This window comes from Erpetoichthys calabaricus, chromosome 17 (assembly GCF_900747795.2).
Source record: "Erpetoichthys calabaricus chromosome 17, fErpCal1.3, whole genome shotgun sequence".
NCBI lineage: Eukaryota > Metazoa > Chordata > Cladistia > Polypteriformes > Polypteridae > Erpetoichthys > Erpetoichthys calabaricus.
Genome location: NC_041410.2, coordinates 62,335,461 through 62,356,450, shown reverse-complemented (window position 1 = coordinate 62,356,450; position 20,990 = coordinate 62,335,461). Strand labels below are relative to the sequence as shown.

The window sequence follows — 20,990 nt, the reverse complement described above, 5'->3', positions numbered from 1 at the left end:
TGACTCGTAATTGAAATGTTCGTGGTTCAATCCCAGACCTTTCGAGTAGTGAGCTGCTCTTATTCTTACTATTATAGAATAACAACATACTTTTGATTTGAGTCTGTAACAGCCAGTGTAAATTTATGGTACTTGTAAAGATTTTATTTTTCCAGATTAGGACCGGAGTACAGCCATGCAAAGGGTGACACTTCAGCAGGGAACAAGTTTTTTATGGTGGCTGGAGTGCCAAATCCGCCACCAACCCCAAGGGTTATCCCCTGCAGGTTGGAGGGCCTGCATGCTGGGCTGGATGTAGATTAACGTCATACTCAGGTTCAGGGCCTTGCTCAAGGGCCCAATGAAGTAGAGTTACTTTTGGCATTTATGGGATTTGAACCAGCAACCTCCCCATTACCAGTGCAGATCCCTACCTCAGAGCCACCACACCGCCCTTTTACACAGAGGATACTCTAAAACCTGTGTCAAAGTCAAAGCGAACTTTATTGTCATCTCAACCATATACAAGTATACAGATAGACGAAATTGCAAAGGGTCCACAGTTTAACAACATGAAGTGCAAATAAAAAAATTTAATTAAAATTAAATTAAAAATAGAATTAAAATTTTAAATTAAAATTAAAACACAAACAAGACGAGACATTGTGCAAAACAACCAAGACAAGACAAAGAAGTAGCAGCAATATTGTAGCGGGGCCACATAGTTAGTGTTAAATGTCAGTTCTGAGTGCATCTCATTTCATTGTCCCGTTTACTGTTTGTGTACCAGTTAATGCCGTCCCCGTAAAGGGGGACGGATGATGGAAGGAGACCACAGCCACAAACCTGGAAAACACCTGTTTACAATCAATCAATCCCAGCCGTCACAGGATTATTTAAGCCAGCAGGAGGAGAAGGAAAGGAGAGGAGAGAAGGAGATTTTTTTTTACAATCACGACCACACTGTACCTGTTGTTTTCCATATCGCGCTTATCCATCCAGTTTGTTTTTCCATCTGCCGGATTTACTTCAAGGACCTCACCACGAGAGACCCCGGGGTAGGACTTAATCATCCACCACACACACACGAGGATTCACGGTGAGGCTGTTCCATTTTTTCCCGGAGAGAATCAAACAACGCAATTTCACTAATTCAGTCATCCGCTTTCAGGACAGTTTCTTTATTACCGGACTCACGTTCTCATTTATTTTCAGTTTATCATTCATTGTTGTTATTCGTGTTGTGTGTTTATTTGTTACAGGGACAAGGGAGGGTTTTTGTTGTATATATATACTGTATATTTGGTGGTGTCTTGTTATTGCTGGGGTGAAGGGATATTTATATGTTTCTATTTTTTGCATGTCTTATTTTACTTAATACATATAACCCGTTTAAATTTTACATCTTGTTTTTGTGTGCTTATATTTTTCACCGTCGATTGTGGGGGAAAAGTTTAATTGGTAAGAAGTACGGCTTGATAGTAAGATTATTTCTCAGTCAATTATCCAAGCCACAGGTCTTGGGAGTGTACATTTACATTTACATCATTTAGCAGACGCTCTTATCCAGAGCGACTTACAACAGTGTTTGTTAGTTTTTTGCATACCCCTTGGGGTCAGAGCGCAGGGTCAGCCATTATACAGCACCCCTGGAGCAATTACAGGTTAAGGGCCTTGCTCAAGGGCCCAGCAGAGTAGGATCTCTTTTGGCAGTGATGGGGATTCGAACCGGCAACCTTCCGGATACCAGCGCAGATCCTTAGCCTCAGAGCCACCACTCCACTCTCCGAGTGTAGCTGCCGGCTGGGTAAAAGGGTTCGGCCGTTACATAAAGTGGTGCCCTCTCTGAGGAATCTTGATAAATATCTATCACTGTCTGCCTTTAAACATTTCCCCATTTAACATGTCTATAGTGCGTGCCGAGCAGGACGACACCATTGCTTCGCCACGGTGTGATGATGGAGTAGCCGGGGTGCGGCACGTCACAGTCAGAGCGTGTTCAGCGGTGCAGGAGGTGGTGGATTCATTGCAGTCGCTGTACCTTGAAGATCACCATGGACCTGAGGAGGAATGCCTGGAGGATGTCTCGCCTCCGTGGGAAGATCTAGCGCAACAACTGACCCGGCTGGATGAGAAAGTCCGCGAGGTTGCTGAAAGTGCGCTTGGGCGCGAAGATGCCTTGCGGGCTCGCATCAGCAGCTCCCAGGAGGAAGTAAAAGAATATCTCAATGAGCAAGTTCAACTCCTGGGGCGGGAAATCGTGTTGTGCCTCCAGAGGCGGGATCAACGCTGGCAAGAAACTCTTCAGGGGGAGGTCCGAAGGAGTCTCCAGACGTTACGTCAGTCACCCTGTCATTCAACGCTGTACGGGTCTCGTGGGGGGGGGTGAATACATCAATCGGCCCTCTGTTCCTGGGGTGTGCCTTTCCTTTCCCAAGTTGGGGGCCCCTTATAACATCGATGATGTCCTTAACTTTGTGGAAGAAGGGGAGGCGTATCTGGCTGTTAACCCTTTAACCCCAGAAGAGCTTATGGGGGTGATAGGGGCATCCCTCTCGGGGCCGGTGCGGAGCTGGTGGCTGACGGCCAAGAAGAACATTAAAGACTGGGGATCCTTTCGTCGATCTTTCCTCGCGGCTTTTCTTCCGGAAGACTATGAATCTGAACTGGAGGACAAGCTGCGACCCATGGTGCAACTGCCTTCGCAATCCATCCGGGACTTCGCCTATGAATATCGGGCTTTGTGTTTGAAGTGGCGGCCGGCTATGTCTGAAGAAGAGGTGGTCCGCCGCATCCTTAATGCCTGTAACCCGCGGTTAGCTGGGGGTCTCAGGGGGGTTGTGGGGTCGGTGGAAGACCTGGTGAAGGTGGGCTCTCAGGTGGAACGGGACTGGGGAAACTCAAAAACGTACTGGAACAAGGTACAAGCCAGTACACGAGAAACACAGCCCCTAAAACCCCAGCGAACCAAACCTTGCCGGTCGGAAGCCGATCTCGCCATCATGCAAGCGAGTACGTCCCTCCTGATCGTCCCAATGAAGCTGCGGGGGTGGCAGGTGGATGCGGTGGTGGATACAGGGAGCCATCACACCTTAATCCGCTCAAGCATGTGGAAGAAGATTAGCCGACCGACAGACAACTTAACATCTGCCCCGTCTGTTCGATTTGTATTGGCAGATGGGAGTGAACACAGAGCCCTGGGCAAAGTCCCCTTGAGGTACAGTGTACTCTCCACCACCTGGGAAATGGATACGTATGTCCTGGATGACCGGCAACTGTCCGTCCCGTTACTCCTTGGGCTGGACTCTTTAACCACCATGAGGATGACCATCCATCTCAGTCCCAGGGGGTATACGGTGCCAGGGGAAGGGGTATGCGATTTCATACATAAATCAAAAGAAGATCTGGACTCCGAATTCATTGGCTTCTACGCGGCAGTGAGGAGTGACGTAAGCACCTCGGTGGCAGCCTCTGTGGAGGAACAGCCCGAAGAGGTGAGGCCGGTGCTGAAGAAGTGGGCCGAGGTGTGGACTGAGAAATTAGGAGTTGCCCGTGGAGTTACCCACGTGATCCACACCTCGGACGAAGTTCCAATAAGGCACCGAGCTTACCGTGTTTCTCCACTAAAAAAGGGCATAATTAAAGAACATCTTGATCAAATGCTCGCCGAGGGAATAATCGAACCATCTTCCTCCTCCTGGGAGTCCCCTGTGGTCCTCGTGAAGAAGACGGATGACACCTATCGTTTCTGCGTGGACTACAGGGGGGTTAACGGGAAGACGAGCCTGGACGCATATCCCATGCCCCTGGTTCATGAGATTCTTGAGTCACTGCATGGAGCTGCAGTTTTCAGCACACTAGACCTCCGCAGTGGCTATTGGCAGGTGCCGATGGACGAGGGGAGTAAGAAGAAGACGGCAGTCATCACCCCTGAAGGCTTGTTCCAGTTCAAAGTCATGCCTTTTGGGCTTAAAAATGCTGGGGCCACCTTCCAGCGGCTCATGGAGCAAGTCCTGAGGGGGTTGATAGGCAAGATCTGCTTTGTACACATCGACGACGTCATTATTTACTCCCCTTCTATTAAACAACATCTCCAGGACCTGGACACCATCTTCCAACGATTACATCAAGCGCACCTTACGCTGAACACGAAGAAGTGAACCTTCATTCAACCCCATATACGCTTCCTCAGGCACATTCTTTCATCTGAGGGGGTCGCTGTAGACCCCGAGAAAACCTTAGCCATCCGAGACTACCCCACGCCCATGGATTTGAAATCTTTGCAACGTTTCCTTGGGTTAGTGGGGTGGTATCACAAGTTCATTCCCCGGATGGCTGATATAGCGGCTCCTTAAGAAAAACTTAAGAAAAAAAGATGTCCCATGGGAGTGGACAACGGAATGCCAGGACACGGTCGAGCAACTAAAGAGCCACCTTCAAGAGCCGCCCGTTCTGGCCCAGCCAGATCCGCAGCTCACTTTCCAGGTACAAACAGATGCCAGCAACCTGGGGCTTGGCGCCGTGCTCACTCAGAAAATCCACCAGGCTGAACATGTCATCGCTTACGCCTCTCGAGCCTTGCACGGCGCCGAGCTCAATTATTTGACAGCTGAGAAAGAGTGTTTGGCTGTCGTGTGGGCTGTGGAAAAATGGAGACACTATCTGGAGGGGGTTGAATTTGAAGTGTACACCGACCATCACGCTCTGACCTGGGTATTTAATCACCCGAAGACCTCCTCCCGTCTAACCAGGTGGGTACTACGCCTCCAGAACTTAACTTTCAAGGTGACCTATCAGAAGGGCTGTGGCAATATCGTGCCTGATGCTCTGTCCAGGGTGTCAGAGCCACCGGGGATGGTGTGTTTGGCAGAGGCAAAGAAGATGATCCTCCCTCTGCCAAGAAGCCTTGAAGACCTGGCTCAAACACAAGCCACCAGTGCATTCTGCCAGAGCATCAGGGAGGGACTGGAACAGCAGCGTACCGACCGGGTACACTTCGTGGACCTCCAGGGGGTTCTGTACAGGACCACTGCAACATCCCTTGGGGGTCTGCAACACCAACTAGTGGTCCCGGAAGAGCTCATCCCAGACTTCCTAACTTACTATCATGACAGTCCTTTAGGTGGTCACCTTGGAAGGACAAAAACTTTATTAAAGATCCTGGGGGTTGCGTGGTGGCCGTCTGTCCGGAAAGACGTTTGCCACCACGTGAAGAAGTGCATCACCTGCCAGCAGCTCAAAAACCCACCTGGTAAACCGGCAAGATTTCTACAATCGACAATCGCGGATGGACCGGGGGAGACTTTGGGAGTCGACCTGATGGGGCCATTTCCTGTTACCAGCTCGAGGAAGACCGTCCTGATGGTGGTGAGTGATTATTTTTCAAAGTGGGTGGAGCTGTTTGCCTTAACGGACGCAAAAACTAACAAGATCTGCTCCACCCTGAAGAATGAAATCTTCACCCGCTGGGGGGTGCCGAAGAACATCGTCTCAGACCGGGGTCCGCAGTTCACGAGCTCTGTATTAGATGAACTTTATACAGCCTGGGGAGTGAAGAAAACCCTGACGACAGCTTACCATCCCCAGGCCAACATGACAGAGCGAGTGAACCGGACCCTGAAGAACATGATCGCCTCCTATGTGGGTGAACGCCATCAGGATTGGGATAAATGGCTCCCCGAGCTCCGGTTTGCCCTGAACACCGCTGTGCATGAAGCCACAGGTGAGTCGCCTGCTTTGGTTGCGCTGGGCAGACAGCTAAAGGGCCCGCTTGACCGACTCCTTCCCAGAGCCCCTAGTCCAGAAACCACCAGCTACAATAACTTATTTAAAATGGAGGAATTACGGCAGAGAATCCAACAGAGGTTGGCGAGTTCGACATCCAGACATGCCAAGTTATATAATGCCCGGCGTAAGGAAGCGCACTTTCAGCCGGGAGATTTGGTCTGGATTAGAGCTCACCATCTCTCGGATGCCAGCAAAAGGTTCTCCGCCAAGCTAGTGCCTAAATGGTTAGGTCCAGCCAAAATCATATCTCAAACAGGTCCAGTCAACTTCCTGTTTCAAAGGGGTATCGGCACTGACTCCAAGATAGACACAATCCATGTGGCCAATCTCAAGCCGTACTTCGGCCCTCCCTTGTCCAAGGTTGGGGGGGGGGGGATGTAGCGGGGCCACATAGTTAGTGTTAAATGTCAGTTCTGAGTGCGTCTCGTTTCATTGTCCCGTTTACTGTTTGTGTACCAGTTAATGCCGTCCCCGTAAAGGGGGACGGATGATGGAAGGAGACCACAGCCACAAACCTGGAAAACACCTGTTTACAATCAATCAATCCCAGCCGTCACAGGATTATTTAAGCCAGCAGGAGGAGAAGGAAAGGAGAGAAGGAGATTTTTTTTCACAATCACGACCACACTGTACCTGTTGTTTTCCATATCGCGCTTATCCATCCAGTTTGTTTTTCCATCTGCCGGATTTACTTCAAGGACCTCACCACGAGAGACCCCGGGGTAGGACTTAATCATCCACCACACACACGAGGATTCACGGTGAGGCTGTTCCATTTTTTCCGGAGAGAATCAAACAACGCAATTTCACTAATTAAGTCATCCGCTTTCAGGACAGTTTCTTTATTACCGGACTCACGTTCTCATTTATTTTCAGTTTATCATTCATTGTTGTTATTCGTGTTGTGTGTTTATTTGTTACAGGGACAAGGGAGGGTTTTTGTTGTATATATATATATATATTTGGTGGTGTCTTGTTATTGCTGGGGTGAAGGGATATTTATATGTTTCTATTTTTTGCATGTCTTATTTTACTTAATACATATAACCCGTTTAAATTTTACATCTTGTTTTTGTGTGCTTATATTTTTCACCGTCGATTGTGGGGGAAAAGTTTAATTGGTAAGAAGTACGGCTTGATAGTAAGATTATTTCTCAGTCAATTATCCAAGCCACAGGTCTTGGGAGTGTAGCTGCCGGCTGGGTAAAAGGGGTCGGCCGTTACAATATTGACGTGTAGTAAGCAATATGAACATTGATGCAATGTATGGTATTATGTAATCTAGATACATTAATATAGTCAATAAATATGAAATATAATAAATAAATAAATATAGGTAATACAGAGATTATCAGTGTATGATAATAGTTGTTTAAGACATGTGTAAACAATTACAGGTCAGAATGTTTCACAGCAGAAGGATATCAAAGAATGTCAAAGTGCAGTGTGCAAAATATTTAAAGGTCAGTATGAGATTTTCAGTTCTTTTCTAAATGCACACTAGTCTTTGCAGGAAAGTGGCTCGCATGTATAAAAGTTCTGTTTTTAGAGGTGGTTGAGGCAGTGTGGAAGATCCCAGGGGGCAGCATGGTGTTAAGAAGTCTGACAGCTTGGGGGTAAAAACTATCCTGCAGCCTGGTAGATCTGGCTCTGATGCTGCAGTATCTTCTCTTGGATGGCAGAAGTGTGAAAAGTCCACGTGAGCGGTGTAAGGGGTTCTGCACAATGCTGCAGGCCTTGCAGACACTGCATCTGTAAAATATGTCTTGTAGTGAAGGGAGAGGCACTCCAATAATGTTCTCTGCTGTCTTCACTATCCTTTGCAGGCACTTATGGTCAGATATGTTGCAGTTGCCATACCAGACAGTGATGCAGCTGGTCAGAACACTCTCAATGGTACCTCTGTAGAACATGGTGAGGATGGAAGGGGGAAGACTTGCTTGCTTCAGCTGCCTCAGGAAGTGTAGTCTCTGCTGGGCTTTCTTGATTAGTGATGAGATGTTATGCGTCCACGTAAGTTCCTCAGTTATGTGCACACCGAGGAACTTGGTACTCCTAACAGCCTCCACAACTAAACCGTTGATGTTGAGTGGGATGTGGGCAGGATGTCATTTTCTGAAATCCACAATTATCTCCTTTGTCTTGTCGTCATTGAGAGATAGATTGTTGTCTTCACACCATGCGGACAGCTGTTCCACCTCAACTCTATATGCTGTTTCATCATCCCTGCTTATCAGTTCCAGCACCATCATATCATCCGCAAACTTGATGATGTGGTTGGTGTTGTGCGTGGCTGTGCAGTTGTGAGTCAGCAGGGTGAACAGCAGTGGACTAAGCACGCAGCCCTGCAGCGCTCCAGTGCTCAGTGTGATGATGCTGGAAGTGTTGCAGCCCATCCAAACTGACTGGGGCCTCTCTGTCAAGAAGTCCAGGATCCAATTGCAGAGGGTAGTGTCCAGGCCCAACCTGCTCAGTTTTATAACCAGCTTTTGAGGGATGATTTTGTTGAAGGCTGAGCTAAAGTCTATGAATAGCATCCTGACATGTGTCCTTTTTATCCAGATGTGTCAGGGAGAGTTGAAGAGAAACTAAAGAGAGTCAAGGGAGGCAGTGAAATTAGTCTTTTATGTGTGACATGACTGACCTTACAAAGCACTTCATGATGACTGGTGTGAGTGCAACTGGTCGGTAGTCATTCAAGCATGTCACGGATGACTTCTTCGGCACTGGTATGATGGTGGTCAACTTGAAGCATGCTGGGACTGACGACTGGCTCAGAGACGTGTTGAAGATGTCTGTGAGGACACCAGCCAGTTGACTGGTGAATTCTTTGAGCACACGGCCAGGTATGTTGTCAGGTCCTGCAGCCTTGCGTGGACCGACTCTGGATAGAGTCCTCCTCACGTCAGTTGTGGAGAGACAGAATACCTGGTCAGTGGAGGGAGGTGTTGCTTTCTCGCAGGCTCTTTGTTCTGCGCCTCAAACCATGCGAAGAAGTTGTTCAGCTCATCTGGTAGGGAGGTATCACCATCGCTGATGTGTGGGTTGGGCTTGTAGTTTGTAATTGTCTGAACGCCCTGCCACATATGACGTGTGTCTCTGGTGCTGCTGAAGTGTTTGTTAATCCTCTGCACGTAGGCCCACTTAGCTTTCCTCATAGCGTGAGACAGGTTGGCTCTGGCCACCCTGAGGGCGGCCTTGTCTCCAGATCTGAAGGCTGCATTTCTGATCTTCAGCAGCTTGTGCACTTCTCTCGTCATCCAGGGCTTTTGGTTGGCTCTTGTGGTAACATCCTTGGTAACAGTAACATCCTCCATGCATTTGGAGATGTAGCCCGTCACAGAGTCTGTGTACTCCTCCAGATTGATGGAGTCACCATCCATAGCAGCCTCCCTGAAAATGCCCCAGTCTGTCAATTCGAAGCAGTCTTGGAGAGCTGAAACAGCACCAACCTGCCACACTCTGATGTTTTTGCGGGCTGGTTTAGTGCACTTCAGCAGGGACTTGCAGGAACCATAAACACACTGATATGGTCTGAGTAGCCGAGGTGGGGGAGGGGGAGGGCCTTGTAGGCATCAGAATCGCTCATGTAAACATTGTCCAGACAGCTTCCCCCTCTAGTAGCAAAGTTCACATTCTGGAAGAATTTTGGGAGAAATTACTTCAAGTCTCCAGCAATAATGAAAAATGCCTCGGGGTGTGTCATTTGCAGTTTGCTGATGGTCTCGTAGAGTTCCGCTAGCATCTGGTTAAGCATTTGCGCTAGGCGGGAGGTAGACAGCAACCACCGGCACGCAGCTGTACTCCCTCGGCAGATAGAAAGGCCGGCACCTTACCGATAAAACCTTTATCAGTGGGGAACAGTGTTGCACGACTGCAGCAGCATGTGTACACCACTCTTTTTCCACATAAAGACACAGCCCCGCCCCCGCAGGTCTTACCAGACAAAGAGGCATCTCTCTCCATTCGGAACATGGTCAGTCTGTCTAGCTGGATGGCTGAGTCTCCAATGTGTTCCTGGAGCCATGTCTCAGTGAAAATAAAGATGCAACAGTCTCTCATTTCCCACTGATTGGGCCGCTGCAGCTTTATGTAATCCAGCTTGTTGTCTAGCGATCGGACGTTCATGAGCAGAATGGATGGTATCGCATGACTGGTGGGGTTAGTGTTTTGCCTTGTGCTAACACTGCCACGTTTCCCTCATTTCTGCTTCCAATCGCTGCTCTTGCATTTCGGCCAGCTCAGCTTCTCAGGCTGCCAAAGTAAGCAAAGGCTGCAGAGCGTCTCTGTCACCTCGCTGGATATTTCGGCGCAGTTTCTTTGGAAAGCGAGCAGTATTAGCTGCTCGTAAATGTATGTCTGCGTACCACTATCACTTAACTCTACTTTTACTGTCAAGATGGCATTCAAAAATGCTTTTCACACTAATAGAGATTACTTACATCATAGAAGAAATCTTCGTCTACTAATAGGATAGTGTGTAATCTTATACAGTATATTCCTACTATCATATTAGATGTGTCATGTTGAAACATTGGCTATATTAAGAATACACCCTAGTTTGTCTGATCTACCTCACTCTGCCTTCTCTCGTGGTCAGAAACTTCGGAATTACCTTGTGACTTATTTGCATGCTGTGATCACTAGTCTTTCTACTACAGCTTCTAAGCATATTACTCTGGGAAGTTATCCCTTTTTAAATTGTAGTTGTTGCACAAATGTTTTAAAAGGTAGTTTACTACCCCACAGGGTGACATCATCCTTACACATAGATCTACCTGCATTTCAAAAGGTGTCATTTATCTGTTGTTTTGTCCCTGTCTCTTGCTATACGTAGGTAAAACCCTATGCTCTATTTATTATATTGCAGAACATAAAAGTAACATTAGGACCAAATCTATGAAGCATCCTGTATCTTGAAATTTCATTACCACAAATCACAAAGTCTCTGACCTGAAGTTTAATTTACTGTTCTCAAAATAGTAAAACCACACACCCTTTGGGGTAATTTTGACAATCTGTTGCTACGCAGGGAAGCACACTAAATTTTTCCATTAAAGACTTTACACCACATTGGTCTTAATGAGTCATTTGACTGGCCGTGTTTCTGTGATACACCACGAGTGTCTACATCCTCTTGTTTTCATTTCCAGTCAGATAGATGCTGTGTTATGTGGAGTGTGCGAGATACAGAAGTTTTCATTGCTTCCACTTTATAATGTATCCTGTCTTTTTAGCTCTATTTTATCGATTTTGCATTCTTGTATTTTCTTCCAGCTAGTTGCAAGCCCCTCCGTTGATTTTCTTATATATTTACTTATTTATATATTGGTGAGGTGAGCTTCACCTTTTCCTAAATAGCTTCTTTCTGACGTGCTTATTATTATTTTTATTGTTCATATTGCTTTCATTTTTGGTCAATTAATTGATGGATGATTGGTGGATCTACTTTTATTAGTCTCTGTCGCTATATAAAGGTATTTCAAATGGGTGTTTGTGGTTCATAGTCATATGGGGTTGTGGTGTGCAAAGTCTGCAAATTTTTGTCTATATTTTGATGATATTTTGCTCAAGACAAAACAAGATGAAAAATACAGGACACTTGCATAGGCGGCTTAACATCAAAGTATTCCGTTTTCCTGAATTATACCAGTATCAATTATATTAACATCTGTTTGAACTGAGCAGGAATTCAGGAGATGCCTCAGGCTGTATTGATGATTTTATCATCTGTGAAGAGATGGGCACCAGGACTAAATTGGTTTACAGCCTTTGAAAGAAAGACATGTCGATGGTTCAAGATGTATCCAATTACTTTACAACCTGCGAACAGAAGGAGATGTCATGGGACTAGAAATGGCCAAACCAGTTTACAGCTTGAGACAGGAGATTCTTAAAACATCAAAAGGCAGCCAATCCGAGTATGTAACAATCACATGTTGCGAAACCCCCATGGAATTTTATAATAAATATACCTTGTCTGAGTGCGACATCAGAAGAGAAAACAGCGATAACAGAAGAGCAATGTCAGAAGAAGGCACCAGCAATGTGCGGCTGCCTTCATCTGATCATCAACTAAAGCATCTCGTGTAAAACTAGATCAATGCCACCCTGGGACATTCATCTTTGACATCTTTAACTTTTCGCAAGATTTTTCTAAAGATTATATATATCCAGTCTTTGCTATTCACATTTTCTTTTATGCTTTTCTTTACTGGTACTATTACTCTTTAATAAATACCATGTTGCTTTTAACTTTCTATACTGTGTCTTCATATCTAAGTGATTGAAGTAATAAGGTAATTTTTTATTAAGAGCACCTGGAGCAGTAGAAGTGCTATATGATCCAAGCTGCAAGGTTTATTGAGCTAAGGACTTAGAGCTCTGTCCAATAATGAACAGTGCGTTAAAGTAAGATATTCACTGGTTAATAAATGGCCTATAGGCAGGGATGTTGAGCCTTTGTATGTTTGAATATGTTCCTGGAGACCAAAGGTAATATTTAGGTCAGCGTTTTATCTAAGACACCATACGTTGTTCGTGCCCATAATAATTAGTCTCTTCGTGTATAGGGAAAGCAGACTGTGCACGTGTTATTCATACGGTACTTGTGTGAGTTTAAGTGCTAGGGAATAACATGCATGTGTATACATCTTTCATACAGTACTTCTGTGGTTAGGATCTGTGTGCATGCATATATCTATGTATGTGTATGGTAATCTCAAAGTGCGACAGTATACCAACCTGGTTACGAATTTGATGAGTAAACTTATAACTGAAGAAAATAGGTGAAGGGTAGGTAGAGGAAAGTATCACAATAACACATATGGTATTTGTTTACTTATTCGGTGTATTTTTTAATATCTATATATATAATTCACAAAGTCCATGGCAAGCAAGACGCACGCAAGACCGAGCCCCGCCCACCAACAATTCACTAAGCAGCAGACCATGGCACATGCACTACAGAGCCAACAATTCGCGCGACAGCGAAAGCATTTGCCAAGAATTTCATTAATCAAGAACGAAAGTCGGAGGTTTGAAGAAGATCACATACCGTCGTAGTTCCAACCATAAACGATGCCGACTGGCAATTCGGCGGCGTTATTCCCATGACCCGCCGGGCAGCCATTACTCCCACTGGCATGCCTCTGCATAAAGTCAAATTTAAAATTGGTTCAGTCGTCATGCTTCTCAGAAACCTCATGCCAGCAAGAAGTCTCTGTAAAGGCACTAGATTGACTGTTCTCAGCATTCACCGCAATGTACTAGAGTGTAAAACAATCGCAGCTGCTACCTCACAAACTGTCCTTATTCCCCAGATTTCCCTGATCTCATCAGATTCAAATTTGCCTTTTACTTTTACATGCAGACAATTTCCTGTTAGATTAGCCTTTGCGATGACAATTAATAAGGCGCAGGGACAAACTTTCAAAAAGATATGCCTGTATCTGACAAAACCAGTTTTCAGTCATGGACAATTGTATGTTGCTCTCTCCAGAGTTCCATCTTTTCATTCACTTACAGCACACAGGCACGCACGAGAGAGAGAGAGAGAGACAGACACACACACACACACACACAAACACACACACACACACAGACGCAAGACAGAGAGAATCCCTGACCCCATCGGAGTCAAATTTGCCTTTTACGTTTACACTCAGACAATTTCCTGTTTAATTGTCATTGCAAAGGCCAATCTATAAGGCACAGGGACACACTTTCAAAATGATATGCCTGTATCTGCCAACCCCAGTTTTCAGTCAGGACAATTGTATGTTGCTCTCTCCAGAGTTCCACCTTTTCATTCACTCACAGTTGTATCCTCAAACCCACCCCATTTGGACAACTTTGTCTTTCAGGAAGTGTTCACCCATCAATACATAATTATGCTGCGTATGCTATGCCACGGGTTGGCTAGTATATTTATATTTCTTAATTAAGTTCATTATCAGTTTGTTGTGCCCTGAAGAAGAGGTTCTTCCTTGAAACGCATTGGCCAGATCTATACACCTTGCATCATATAAATAGGTTCTGAATTCAGTGACACTCCTTCTTATGTTATGCCTATCTAGGCTTCATGATATATATTTTTTGATAATTATTGTAAACAACTAGGACTGATAGTTCTTTTTCCAGCTGGCTGACACTGTTTATTATTCTTTCTATTATTGTTTCTATTGTTTGCTGTATGATTATACTGCCTTTGTATATATAATTTTATTGTATTTTGTATTTGTTTTTGTACAGTATTTACAATATATTCACTTCATATCTTTTGTGTGGTCCAATGGCCTATGTAGAACATTAATTTTTTTTGTTCTGTTTGCAAATTTTGTTGTATTACACTTTTGGGAAGATTCTATTTTTCTATATGTTGACTGCATTGTGTTTACTTCTTGTAAAAGTTTTTGTTTTATGCACAATACTTCATTATACTGTATAATAATTGCTTTTACTTTATTTAAAATATAGAGTGGATTATTTTTTCTTTAATTTGCATTTAAAATACATATAGATACTTGTTTCAGGTTCTGCTTACTTTATTATTTGGTAAGCTGTATAAAAGCAACTGTGAGACCACATCTGGAATACTGTTTGCAATTTTGACTTTCACAAATATATGTGACATTTTGAATAAATCATTTTATGACCTGAATAATACTAATCAGAAAACATCATCGCACTAATGCAATATTATCTGAAAACGAACAGCATCAGATCGGGTGTAAATGTATGTTGGTGCTGTTAGTTAGGGTCAGATCAGGAACAGGGGAGGGAGAGCGTGATTTCTTCAAAATGTCACATATATTTGTCTCTTTCTTTTTTCTCCCGGTTGTTGCATTGACATGATGCACCAGAAGGTGTGAGATCATTCAGTGCAAGCAGGAGCACTCAATAAAACTGAAAAAAAAAATTCAAGTGACAATAAGATACGAATAAGGCAGATTTACCAGCATTTGTGTGTCAGCTTTTATCCCTCCAGATCACAGAATTTCCAGTTCCATTGTCTCAAAATACCACTCACATCTACAGTTATTCCCAGTTTCAAATAAAAACTAACAGCACCAGATCTCTAGGGGGGTCAGGGGTTGTATCGTGATCATGACTGAGAGAATAAAAGTGAAAATAAAATGCTAACTTTTACAAGTACTATAAATTTACACCGGCTGTTACAGACACAAATCAAATGTATGCTTTTATTGTATAATATTAACAATAAGAGCAGCTCACTACACAAAAAGGAAAATTTGCACGGGAGCTGATTTTGAACTCGTGACCTCTGGATTACAAGTCAGCAGTTCTTACAGCTGCACCACAGAAGCTGTTGTATTATTGTACTTGCACCTTTTGTGAAAGTGTTTATTTGTATTTGGACTTCAGCCTCCATACATTATACAGTTCATGTTGACATTTTGTCATTTATTATTAAAACATGAAAAACGTTGCATGTGTTCCAAATAACAATCTATTATTTCCCCTCTAAAACTTCACTCCAAGATAATCAAGGCTCAAGTTGGGAGAACTTTTTGCCCTTTCTGTGGCGGTGGGGGATGGTATAGCAGGCTGCTTGCTGCTTCTCTTGATCAGCACATTTACAAGACAAAAGATGCTGACGGAGAGGTGTGAAGGGATTTAAAGTGGGCCTGATTTACAAGTTTTTTCATAGGCTTTTGTAATTCTAGCGTTAAGAGGAAATGAAACTCAATGAAACACAATAACCAAGTAAAATATTTTCTTTCATACATTTTCTTTTAAATTTTACATTTCTTACAATTACCTTATCAACTAGCTTCAAGTTGATGCCAGCTATGAGTATAACCTCTGCAATTTCGTGTCTGCCATTCTCAGCTGCTATATGCAGTGCTGTCTGTTGCCGCTGTGAAAAGAACAAAATCATCTGAAGATATTATTTAGGGCTGCAAGTAATTCTAAAGGAGAGATCAAAAATGGTTCATCTGTGTATTACCTAATAGTTGCTTGGACATCTGTATGCTTAAACAGAAGACAATAAAGTCTCTTTGCTAAAGCATTTTCTTACAACTCCTTTTGTGAATGCTTGGACTCTTAACTCTTATAATGTCTAGGCAAGGTATTTATATATGCATGTAAAAAGGTAATCATTTGCATTAAAACTTTTATAAATGTTTATAATAATTTATATTTAACCATTGTTTGCTTTGTTTATTGTTATTTTCATTATGTACATTTAAATATGATTAACAAAAATGACTGAAAGCTTACATTGTCAGTTATATCAAGGTCACATTCTGCATCAATTAGCAGTTTAACCATCCCCGGAAAATTGTTCAGCACAGATATGTGAGTTGCTGTGGCATGCTGCTGTAGAAAGGAAAAAAAAGATTTTGAAGCAATCCTATTTCAAGAAGCTAATCTCCACATTGTTAAGATGTAATATAATGTTACTACAGCGATGAAACGTGCTCTTTTCTCAACAACACAGAATCCTGCCGACTTGTTTAGTAGAAATGCACAGGACTGGAAATAACAATCATGTGAACAATCTGTGTTTTTAAATATTGGACATATCAAATAATCATCTAGTCCCCACTAAATCCTAAATTTAGACAAATCCAGCATTAGGTAACAAACAAAATATTACAAGTTTTCAGCCTTGTTGGGCTATTTTGTGTTAAATAAATAAAGTAAAATCTTTTAAGTGCAGTGAAACCTCGGTTCACGAACATCTCGGTACACGTACAAATCGGTTTACGATCAAAAAGTTCACCAAACTTTTGCCTCGGTTCACGACCACACACTTGGTATACGAACAAGCCAGTTTCCCTTTCGGTTTGTGTGCGCCGATGATTTCTGCACGTGTTGCATTGTTCTCGGTCAGACGTGCGTGCTTGCACGTGATTTTGCTGTGAACTCTTTGTGTTCTATTTCATTTCCCTTCCGGTTCGTACACGCCGATTACTGTATTTAAGCACGTGTTCAGCCTCTCCCTGTTCATTGTTCTCAGTCAGACGTGCGTGCTTTACCTGTGAACTCTTTGTGCTCTACAGTATTTCATGTGCTTTGTCAGTTAACCATGGCTTCTAAGCAAATGAAGAGTGGTGAGAAGAAAATTTTGCAGAAAATTGAAATCGAAGTAAAGAAAGAAATTATTGAAAAGTATGAGCGTGGCGTTCGTGTTACTGATCTTGCCGCCAAGTACAAGAAGTCAAAATCTACGTTTTCAACTATACTAAAGCAGAAAGAATCTATTAAAGCAGCTGATGTTGCAAAAGGAGGTACAGCGTTAACCAGGCAGAGGCCTCAAGTGCTGGAAGAGGTGGAAAAACTGTTGCTAGTGTGGCTGAACGAGAAGCAACTTGCTGGGGATAGCGTAAGCGAGGCGATGTTATGAGAAAGCCAGGAAGATTCATGGCGATGTGCTGCAAAACTATCCTTCTACGAGTGGCGAAAGTGAGGAATTTAAAGCCAGTAGAGGATGGTTTGAAATGTTTCGCAAGAGAAGTGGCATTCATAGTGTGGTAAGGCATGGAGAGGCTGCTAGTTCCGACGCTGAAGCTGCGAAAGAATTGTGAAAAATTTCACAAAATTAGTGGAGAACGAAGGCTATATCCCGCAACAAGTCTTCAACTGCGACGAGGCTGGATTGACCTCCACCCAGTTCCTGCTCACTTCATGCCAGAACTCGACTCATGCAAGGTTAGTTTTCTTGGTGGTTTATGGTTAGTTTTTGTATTACGGATTTTTCAAATGTTCATTTTTCGGTTCGTAGCGTGAATTGTTGCAATGTTACTTTTCTCTTTTTTCAGATGTTCACTTTTTTCTGTGCTTAAAACTCATTAAAAAAAGTGTTTACAGCGAGTGGTTCGTAGCGTGATTTGTTGCAATGTTACTGTTCTTGGTGGTTTATTAAATTACAGATTTTTCAAATGTTCATTTTTTTCCCTGTGCTTAAAACTCATTAAAAAAAAAGTTTACACAGCGATCGGGTTGTAAGGCTATTAGCATGAACTCCTGCAATGTTACTTTCTTGGTTGGTTATGGTTGGCTTTTAAATAAAGTTCGGATTTGTTCAAATGTTCCTTTTTTTCCCCTGTGCTTAAAATTCATTTAAAAAGAGTGTTTACAGCGATCGGGTTGTAAGGCTATTAGCGTGAACTCCTGCAATGTTACTTTCTTGGTTGCTTATGGTTGGTTTTTAAATAAAGTTTGGATTTGTTCAAATGTTCCTTTTTTTCCCTGTGCTTAAAACTCATTAAAAAAAAAAAGTGTTTACAGCGATTGGGTCATAAGGCTACAGTATAGCGCGAACTCTTGCAATGTTAGTTTTCTCTGTTGTTCAAGGTTTTCTCAGTGTTATTCAATGTTTTTACATTTAGTTTACTATTATGCTGTGCATTCTATGGTTTAATTAACTATATTTGTGCTTAAAAACTAAAAAAAAATATATATTTACATACAGTTTATATGGTCTGGAACAGATTAATTGTATTTACATACAATCCTATGGAGGAAATTGCTTCGTTTCACAACCAAATTGGTTTACGACCAGAGTTTTGGAACGAATTATGGTCGTGAACCAAGGTTCCACTTTATTTGTTTGCAAGCTAAGATAACAACACTGGGCAAGTACACACTAGAATAATATATTATGCTTTAAACAAACAATGAAATTAAGTGAAACAATTGAGAAATATAATTAATATATGTAATTCAGTTTACAACGACAATGTAAAAACAACAAAGAAAAGATATACAGTACTGTGCAAAAGTTTTAAGCAGGTGTGAAAAAATGCTGTAAACAAAGAATGCTTTCAAAAATGGAAGTGTTAATCATTTATTTTCATCAATCAACAAAATGCAGTGAATGAACAAAAGAGAAATCTAAATCAAATCAATATTTGGTGTGACCACCCCTTGCCTTCAAAACAGCATCAGTTCTTCTAGGTACACTTGCACACAGTTTTTGAAGTAACTCGGCTGGTAGGTTGTTCTAAACATCTTGGAGAACTAACCACAGATCTTCTGTGGATGTAGGCTTCCTCACATCCTTCTGTCTCTTCATGTAATCCCAGACACACTCGATGATGTTGAGATCAGGGCTCTGTGGGGGCCATACCATCACTTCCAGGACTTCTTGTTCTTCTTTACGCTGAAGATAGTTCTTAATGACTCTGGCTGTATGTTTGGGGTCATTGTCCTGCTGCAGAATAAATTTGGGGCCAATCATATGCCTCCCTGATGGTACTGCATGATGGATAAGTATCTGCCTGTATTTCTCAACATTTCTCAACACCATTAATCCTGACCAAATCTCCAACTCCATTTGCAGAAATGCAGCCCCAAAAGTTCAAGGAACCTCCACCATGCTTCAATGTTGCCTGCAGACACTCATTATTGTACCGTTCTCCAGCCCTTCGACGAACAAACTGCCTTCTGCTAAAGCTAAATATTTGAAATTTTGTCTCATCAGTCCAGAGCACCTGCTGCCATTTTTCTGCACCCCAGTTCCTATGTTTTCGTGCATACTTGAGTCGCTTGGCCTTGTTTCCACATCGGAGGTATGGCTTTTTGGCTACAACTCTTCCATGAAGACCAGTTCTGGCCAGACTGGTTTCTGCCAGTTCTGAGCTGATGGCACTGCTGGACATCTTCCGATTTCGAACGGTAATAAGCTTGATGTGTCTTTCATCTGCTGCACTAAGTTTCCTTGGCCGACCACTGCGTCTACGATCCTCAACGTTGCCCGTTTCTTTGCGCTTCTTCAAAAGAGCTTGAACAGCACATCTTGAAACCCCAGTCTGCTTTGAAATCTTTGTCTGGGAGAGACCTTGCTGATGCAGTATAACTACCTTGTGTCTTGTTGCTGTGCTCAATCTTGCCATGACATGAAACTGTCTTTCACAACCTCAACTTGGTAGCAGAGTTTGGCTGTTCCTCACCCAGTTTTAAGCCTCCTACACAGCTGTTTCTGTTTCAGTTAATGACTGTGTTTCAACCTACGTGTGACATTGATGATCATTAGCACCTGTTTGGTATAATTGGTTGATCATACACCCGACTATAACCATACAAAATTCCTGACTTTGTGCAAGTGTACCTATAAGAATTGATGCTGTTTTGAAGGCAAAAGGTAGTAACACCAAATATTGATTTGATTTAGATTTTTCTTTTGTTCGCTCACTTTGCATTTTGTAAATTGATAATAAACAATCATTTATATTTCTGAAAGCATTCTTTGTTTACAGCATTTTTTCATACCTGCCTAAAACATTTGCACAGTACTGTATATAATGATAATCACGTGAAAAAAAACAAGTACATTCCAATGAAAATGCTCAGTCGAGAGTTAACATATTACACAAGATTAATGCGACCTGAAAGATCACTATAAAGCACAAACATAAAAAATGTCAGACACAAAGGAAGCTAATCAGACCACAACAATAGAAATTATATCATAAAAATATAACTGAATTCCTGAGATTCAAAGGTATGTGAAGATTTGGCTGACACATTTCGAGGATTCACCTCTTCTTCAGGGCACAGTAACAAAGAGGGAAACTTGAAAAAAAATAATATAATCACACACTAACAAATAAAATGTACATCAAACCATACAACTCAAACATAATGCACTACCTATTATACAAGATCATGTGCTCACAGAAGTAGATCTACCATAATTTAGTTCCCCAGAAACGAGAACTGTATAAGGATACAATAAGAATAAAAAAATAAATAAAAGGTCAACATAAATTAGAACGATAATATATATACTCAAGCGACTACTTAATGGGAAATGCAGCTTACCTAGTCCATATGTAAAAATTATGTGTTAAGGGACTAAGGACTAAAGTACTTGTGAGAGGCTGAAATAAAATCAAAGAGACACTGTCACGTATATCTAACAGTAATAAGTATGGACCAAGAATTAAAAAACAGTATTAAAATAGAATTAAAAAACAGTATTACCTCACCCACTACGTGTCTATCATACAGCCCAGCGACTATCTGAATGGAAATGGCAACAGAAAACAAACCTAGGCTAAGGGTTATATCACATGAAGCATGTTCAATCAAGTGACTCATTTACACTAATAGGGTGTAACTTATTTAATATGTAACAACAGATTATCAAAGTTATCCTGACTGGGGTGTGGCCTTACAATGTCAAGGATGGTAAAGCTGAGGTCTGAAACTTTATGATTAAAGGAAGTAAAAGTAATGATGTGGTATTG

The 20,990-nt window shown here is 42.5% G+C and overlaps 1 protein-coding gene across 2 annotated transcripts in view; it reads right to left on the bottom strand.

Moving 5' to 3' along the window:
* Positions 1-20,990, bottom strand: part of ankdd1a (ankyrin repeat and death domain containing 1A) — a 139,586-nt gene that overhangs the window by 38,351 nt on the left and 80,245 nt on the right. For both annotated transcript variants that reach the window (XM_051920232.1, XM_051920231.1), the window contains exons 7-8: positions 16,015-16,113; positions 15,551-15,649 (exon numbers count right to left, since the gene is read on the bottom strand). In XM_051920232.1, the coding sequence (XP_051776192.1) occupies positions 15,551-15,649; positions 16,015-16,113 (198 nt within the window). The remainder of the gene's footprint in view (positions 1-15,550; positions 15,650-16,014; positions 16,114-20,990) is intronic.